Source organism: Sinocyclocheilus rhinocerous, unplaced genomic scaffold (genome assembly GCF_001515625.1).
Source record: "Sinocyclocheilus rhinocerous isolate Xijiao unplaced genomic scaffold, SAMN03320098_v1.1 scaffold680, whole genome shotgun sequence".
Lineage (NCBI taxonomy): Eukaryota > Metazoa > Chordata > Actinopteri > Cypriniformes > Cyprinidae > Sinocyclocheilus > Sinocyclocheilus rhinocerous.
This window is the reverse complement of record NW_015637539.1, coordinates 161,985-170,147: the sequence shown is the minus strand read 5'-3', so window position 1 is coordinate 170,147 and position 8,163 is coordinate 161,985. Positions and strand designations below refer to the sequence as shown.

At 37.4% G+C, this 8,163-nt stretch overlaps 1 protein-coding gene across 1 annotated transcript in view; it reads right to left on the bottom strand.

The window, feature by feature from the left end:
• Nucleotides 1–8,163, bottom strand: part of LOC107749000 (adhesion G protein-coupled receptor L3) — a 170,676-nt gene that overhangs the window by 28,703 nt on the left and 133,810 nt on the right. Inside the window, exons 14-16 of the mRNA XM_016564038.1 lie at nucleotides 7,020–7,240; nucleotides 6,696–6,762; nucleotides 6,496–6,587 (exon numbers count right to left, since the gene is read on the bottom strand). Coding sequence (XP_016419524.1) covers nucleotides 6,496–6,587; nucleotides 6,696–6,762; nucleotides 7,020–7,240 — 380 coding nt within the window. The remainder of the gene's footprint in view (nucleotides 1–6,495; nucleotides 6,588–6,695; nucleotides 6,763–7,019; nucleotides 7,241–8,163) is intronic.

The following is an 8,163-nucleotide window of genomic DNA, read 5'->3' as shown; positions in this document are numbered from 1 at the left end:
GGGTCATTAATGGACATGATTGGCCCACAAACAAGACTTCAGTAATACCTGATACCTGTACATAATGAATCAAGAGTGTTTATGATGAAGTTGAATAATTATTGTAACAGAGTATTCTTTTACCAGTGTTTTTTTTTTTTGTTGTTAACTGAAATAAATCTGAAAAAAAGAAATAAAACATGAAAAGTTAAAAAAAAAATATATATATGAAAATTGAAGAATAAATTAAATTGAAAATAGAAATGTAAAAATGTAATTTTAAGTTAAACAAATTCAAAAGGAAAAAAAAACTTAATTGAAGACTAGACGAAGAAAATGAGTTTAAGTACTAAAATACTGAAGTACTAAAGTACTAAAACTGAAAAATAAATGAGAGCGAAAATAGAAATATATAAAAAATAATAAAAAATGACAAAGCACATCAAAAATTAAACAAAAATTAACATATTATAATAAAAGCTTCTAAATATTAATAAATACTCTAATGGTATATAAATAATACTTAATACTGCGTTTTACACGTCATTGAGACTACAGTAATGAAACATTCTAAAGACTTTCATATTCAAGGCTTTAATGAGTATAAAGCATTAAAACACATGACAACACAACACATCAATCACGTGTTGTAATGCATTATACTATAAAGCACATGACTGACTTCATATAACCTTCATATAACAATCACCTTGACTAGTATTTGCATGCAACTTTGTGCAAGTACACACAGCTGATTAAGGTGAATTATAATTCAGAATCAATCAGAATATGTATAAAATGGATTGTAATTAGCATTTTCACACATAGGATATAAAACAGAGCCTTATTTTCTTTCAGCAAACAGTCAGTGCAAGGCGGTGTTTAAACCTTCAGAAACAAATGTTATATGAGCGGGGCTCTTATATACACATGCATACAGTATTTAACTCACTCTGTAAATAACCGTGGCAGGAAAACATGATCGTGGCATTTCTGTGTGATATTTATGTGACGATCAAGAGCAAATCTCAAGATGTATTTTAAAGGGCAGTGCAGGAGCGCAGCGCTTCACAACAGGCGGTTCGTCGAGTTTACAAGTGAGTAACTGGACATAAGAAGGCAGTAATGGATGTAGTTGTATTTGCCTCAACATGAACAATAAAGAAATCCACTATAAACTTGAATAGCTTTTTTTCAGATAATAAATAAAGTTGCGGTGAAGTATGTGTTTGTGTAGTGTTTTAGGCCCAACATGATGCTCAATTCTCTGCAATCAATTTGATCAAACCTTGGATTTATAGACTGCAAATGACTGCGAATAATGCAAGAATTGGTCAAATTTGCATTAATTACATTTAAAATCCTGGACAGATGGTCTAATGCTTCAGAGAAGTCATGCAGCAGTGTAATGAATTTGTGGAAATCACCAAACCAATTGCACGCTACAAAACTCTTAATTAGCTCACGCTCTTCACCAGCGTTAAATCTCCATTTCTCGCTCTTGTCTCGAGGGAACAATATCCCTGTATTACTCACAGATCTGGTCTCCAGAAACGTCATTCCTTATGCTTTTCCTTTCGATTCTTCTGAAGCTACAGTATGCAGATGTAAGTCATTCACACCTTGCTTCACCGTCTCTAAAACACACTCGTGCTGAAAACCCCCCGGTGCATTTGAAGCTTAATTGAACGAGATACTGGCGACTCATTGCGTTAACGACGTCCTGCTGGGAGTTTAACAAACACAAGACCGTGAACGAACGCCTCTCCTCCCTCAGGTATCCTGCTGCTGATCACCCTGGTTGAAATGAACGTGAATTATGATAAAGAGAGCGCTTTTAAAGCGTTTAAGTGAATTAGCAGCAATTTGTCATATTGTCTCCCTTCCGTCTCTAGAGCGAATCTGCATCCCAATGGCAGCCGTGATTGAGTTAGTTGGAGGCAGAAAGTCTTGACGTAGATGTGAATAATGCTGAGCGATGATGCCTTCACCGAGAGACACGCGCGTCTGTCTGCGCAGAACTCTCTAGAAACACTTTGAGTGGGTTTAATTGAGTCACGGATTAATGAATAAAAGGAATCGCTCATGACACACGGATCAAACTCAGAACGCCCGCGTCAATCACCGAGTCGCTCCTGTATTTCATACACACACAACATGATGGAAGACATATCGGCGCTCTGTTATTTTAGTTCCAATGCAATTCCTGATACTTTGTCTACTTCAGCTGCCATTGAGATGAATGGAACCTGCTGCGCATTGAATGTAGTGTTGTACACCTAATGCAGTGGATTTGTATCACAATAATAAATAACTATGTATCTATCTTAAAGGGTTAGTTCACCCAAAAATGAAAAGTCTGTCATTAATTACTCACCCTCATGTCGTTTCAAACCCGTAAGACCTTCGTTCATCTTCGGAACACAAATTAAGATATTTTTGATGCAATCTGAGAGCTGTCTGACCCTGCATAGACAGCAATGCAACTGGAATGTCCCCAAGTCCAATTTCAATGTTTCTACAAAAATTATTTATTTTGTATAAATTTTGTAGATAGATACAGAAGAATGAAAAGCATACAGAGGAGCCACACAAGGATGACTATGAAAACCAAATTTAAATTTTCTGGGTGAACGATCTCTTTAATTTATGTTCACCACAGTGCCATGCAGCATGTTTGTTCAGGTTTGTGAACATCAGTGCTGCTGCTGTTGTCCGTTATATGATTTATAACAGTTGTGTCTAAGAAATAAAAAAGATTTAAAAACATGTGATGTGATTTATAAGGCTATTTGGGAGGTCGAGTTATTAACCGCAAACCAACCTACTGCCGCCCTGCTCCGCTCACAGAGGTCATGACCTCTACGCCTCACTTCTGTCACACAACAAATCCAGATATATGCCTTCATTTCTCTGTGTGTGAGTCCAGTGGCCGCCACACAACACTTGAGGTTCAGAGCTCTGCTAGGGCACTTTAAACGAGGACAAAACAGCACATATAGACTTTTATAATTTACAGTCTGTCTCATCTGGTGAGAAAGTGGGCCAGAAATATAGATGGCATCAGCATCTTAACAGGGGCGTGGCTAAATGTTTGGCCAATAAAATGTCCCTTGAGGAACAGTGCCCCGCCCACTTAATTATCAATACCAGCCGCCACCTGTCAATCACTTGACATATCAACACCCTCCTAGAGGGGATGCTTTTTGAAAGAAATTAAAACTTTTATTTAAAAAAAGTGCATTAAATTGATCAAAAGTGACAGTAAAGACATTTATAATGTGACAAAAGATTTCTATTTCAAATAAATGCTGTTCTTTTGACATTTCTATTCATCAAAAATCCTAAAAAAAAATAAAATGTAGCACGGCTTCCACGAATATATTCAGCAGCACAACTGTTTTCATCATTGATAATAATCAGAAATGTTTCTTGAGCAGTAAATCAGCATATTAGAATGATTTCTGAAGATCATGTGACACTGAAGACTGGAGTAATGATGCTGAAAATCCAGCTTTGATCACAGAAATAAATTACATTTTACAATATATTCACACGGAAAACTGTTATTTTAAATTGTAATAATATGTCACTGTTTTTACTGTATTTTTGATCAAATAAATGCAGACTTGGTGAGCAGAAGAGACTTATTTCAAAAACATTGTGTAGATTGTGATACCGTTATATATAATATAGAATTACTCATACCATGATATGAGATGTTGGTGTCGAACATCAACAAATAAACGCACTCTACAGATCAAACTGATACAGCCGAGTATGAAAACTACTAACAAGACACTGTCATTATCTCATTATTAGCATGAATAGAACATCTGATTACAAGAATTATCCCATTTAATCTCAGACGCCATGGAGGGAGGAGATGTGTGGCTGTAATAAGACCCTCGCTCGTGAATTAATCAAACTCATCACCTCTGCTGTTGTCTTTCGGTTTTATACGGTCCCCTTCAAAATGAATATCGAGAAATATTTCTATATATTTCTTCATAATAGAGCGCAGCAGCAGCAGCAGCAGCAGCAGGGCTCTGGAAGTAAAAGTCCCATTTGTTTCTTCCACAGAGAAAGTGATTCAGCAGCAATAACATATAAACCTCTCGAGACAAGAGATAACATGTGGTCCAAAACTGAAGATTGAGAACTACACACTACACTACCCATAATCCTCATGCAGGATCCACCAATCAGAGAAGCTGTCACTCTGGGAATCTTGACAGCAGAGTAACAGTGATCGTTCAATCTCATAAAACATTGCAAACAACAAAAAAACATAATCGAATCAGTCTCTACATCATCAGTTTACACCCTTGTGAAATACACACTCTGGCATAATTTAAAAAAATAATTTTTATTATGGAAATAATATACTTTACTTTAAAATAATAGACTTATTTGCAAACATAATTGCAAGGTTTTTAGACACTTAATTACGTTAACTTCAATTAAATGAAAATGCATTAGTTACAATAAGCTGAAGTTTAGAGTGTTTCTTGACTCAGTTAAGTAGGACTTAAGTACATCTATATATATGTAAAATAAAATACACTTTAATGTCATTTCTATTGAAACTTGTATGTTATGTATTTTAAACATTTGTAATTAAACATTTGTAATGATAAAGTTGAATTTTAGTACATTTAATAAACTTTACACTTAACATCGAATAACACATTATAGTTAAAATGATAATCAAGTACTTTACGTGTGCTTTAGTACGTTAGTCAACACATCAAAATAAGTGTGCTTCTCTAAAGCACAACAAAAGATTATCAAAACAAAATGATTTAAAATGTGTTAAAATAAAACTTTTAATCTGACGTTATTATAAAGTGCACTTTTTAAAAGTGTACTTAAGTGTGTTAAATCATGAAAATGTCTCTTTTTAACTCACATACCGTTTATTTAATTACTGTTATATTATCTGCAAATACAGCTGTTTTTTAAATATACTTTAAGATTTGAAGTACTGTACACTACAAGTGCACATTCAAGTGCTTACTCAATTAAGCACACTTATTTTCACAAGGGTCTGCATTTTAATATATTGTAATAAACATCAAATATATTTCATACTTTAATAGTTTGTTATTGCATGGCTATTTCTGCCTTGATTTTTCATTCTCTCCTAAAATACATAAAGTACAGAGTCTTGTACCTTGGTCTTTTTTGCAAATTTGTTATCAAATCAATGTTTTCAATGCTGTGAATCCTTTCTGGTTTGGTTCAAAGCATTGAATGTGTTTCTAAAAAGTCTGTAGAGGAAAAAAAAGAACAAGACAAATAATTCAAGAATGAATCCCAAGGCCACGTGTCAGATTCAGGATGTATTCACTTCGCTCACAGTTCTCTGGGCAAAGCGACACATCAGTCAAGTTTGGCCTTTTTAACATGTGGTGATGCACTGTGAAATATGGCCTCATCCACAGCAGTGATGCTACAAGATCATTGACTCAAACCGTTTGATTAGCATGCATCACACACACAAAGGCACACACATGAACAACTGGACACACACATCATCTCAATGTCCTGCTCTCTATGCTGGATCTGAGGGGACAGACATAAATTTGCATATTTATAGTCCTTTCAGTGCTCTGCTCTCCTGAGTGGCTGCTGTGTGGCTCCGGTGATGAATATTCATGTGAATGCGGAGGTTAATTTGGGCAGAATGTCTGCTGCTCTTTCCTGTGAAATAACACAGATCTTCAGGTAACAACAACCTCCCCACTGAATACACAGACGGACACACACGCACAATGTGGGATACCTGTGCCAGTTTTACTTTCACCTCAACCTACAACAACAATATGAAAAATGAGCCATGTGGGTTCCTCTGTAGATGTTCAATGGGCCGCTTAAACTCCTGTTTGTATGCGTGAAGTGTGTCATTTCTGCGCGATTAGAGCCATAAAAGAGAGCAGCATAATGGCTGTTTCCAAACAGGTTTCCCAAACACAACATTCCTACCACTTTTCTGTCCCATTACTTGTCCCCCACTCGAACAAACTGAGCAACTCAACTGATCTGAGCGAAAAATAGGTGAAAATGTGGTCTAAAATGTTTTGTTATATGATCACCAGTTGCACATTTGGACATCACATTACATTTGTAGCGTAAACGCTAATTCCTAGTCCTGATGCATTTCGAGAGCAATGCATATGGCACTCCACAGCACAAAATCTGATTATTAGCCATCACTGGAGGAATGATGAACAGTAAAAGAATCTTTAGACATCTCAAAGACCCCATCCACCACAGGCCCACCTTTCAGAGTCTCCTCCCCAAAGCCCCCACCCCTCCACAAGCTCCACCCACAGATAGCCCACCTCACCGGCCACACCCTCCACAAGCTCCACCCACAGAGAGCCTACCTCACCGGCCACACCCTCCACAAGCTCCACCCACAGAGAGCCCATCTCACAGGCTCCACCCCTCCACAAGCTCCACCCATAGATATCCCATACAAAAGGCCCCACCCCTCACTGTCAGGCTTACTTGATGTTGTCAAGGCAACCAGAGTCTGGCTTCAGGATGGCGGTGTGGTGAAACATCTTGTAGAGAGCGATTCCCAGGAAGATCACATTCAGCTGGGAAGAACGGAAGCACAGGATTGGTTTAGGATTCACACGTGAGGAGACCAGGATGTAGGCTGAGTGTTTTAAATGTAGGTTATAGGGAGTATCAGAGCTGGTTACCATGATGATGAGTGTGGCGGGGCCTATAAAACTCCAGATGAAATAAGTATCCAACCGCAACCAGCACCTGAAAATGAGACAAAAACACATCACTCAAGCATCAAATTAACGTGCACACACACACACACACACACAGAGGAAGTAATACTGCAGGTCGTCTCTCAGGTTCTTGTGTCTTTTGGCTGATACATGAGAGTTCTTTCAATTATTCAGACTTTAATTTCCGTGACATTAGACTAAACTTCAACCCTCCTGCGACCACACACACACACACACATCCCAGCAAGACCCAGATTTGAGTGTATTTGTGTGTGTGAGACTCACACTCTGTCCGTCCCGTAACTGTGGTAATCCACTGCGGCAGAAACGGCCACGATGAGCGCAGGAATGCCGTATCCGGCCAGGTAAAAATATCTCTTGCGCGAATGCTCGCTCTCAAACACCTCCACCAACATGATGTAGAGCTGAACGCCTTCCAGAAACATCCACGTGAATGCAGACAGGAAGAAGAAATGCAGCAGAGCCGCAAAGACGGCGCAGGCGATCTGAAAGACACACACAAACGCTCGTTACCTGGACATTGATGGATGCTGTTCTGCGACCTCACAAACCTTCTCAGATAATTGAAAAATGTGAAATAAGAGGGTTTAAAGATTATAAATCATGCATGATGTTCTGCATTAGAGTCACACACACTGAACGCTCTCTCATTAAATCTTTATGACACACACACACTTGTGCTATTTCACCCTCTCATGAACTAATAGGCGATCTGAAAGACACACACAAACGCTCGTTACCTGGACATTGATGGATGCTGTTCTGCGACCTCACAAACCTTCTCAGATAATTGAAAAATGTGAAATAAGAGGGTTTAAAGATTATAAATCATGCATGATGTTCTGCATTAGAGTCACACACACCGAACGCTCTCTCATTAAATCTTTATGACACACACACACTTGTGCTATTTCACCCTCTCATGAACTAATAAATACATGCAGTCTGCCATTTAAAACATCCCTTGTCCAAATACACGATCTTCCCAGCTGCACAGTATGGAAAAAGTGGTATGTCAAATGAGTAGAATGTCTAAATATATATACTACTCAAGTTTTTTTGTATATTGAATTGCGTTTATTTTTCTTAGCCACTGTCAAGCATGCAAGCATACATTCAACAAAAATGTATATGTTTAAAACAATAAAAATAAAAAATAACTGTGATGTGATGAACAATGCAAGTACAATGAAAAGATCAGGATTATCATCACATAAATTAAGACTAAACCCATAAAAGTATTATTGTTACTTAAATAAAATAGATGTTAACTTAAAAAAAAAAAATGGAAATGGAAACTATAAAAATAAAACCAAACTCAAATTGTAATAGCTATTCATGCTACTAAAATAACACTGAAATGATAAGTGTGTGTGTGTTTGTGTGTGTGTGTGTGTGAGTGTGTACA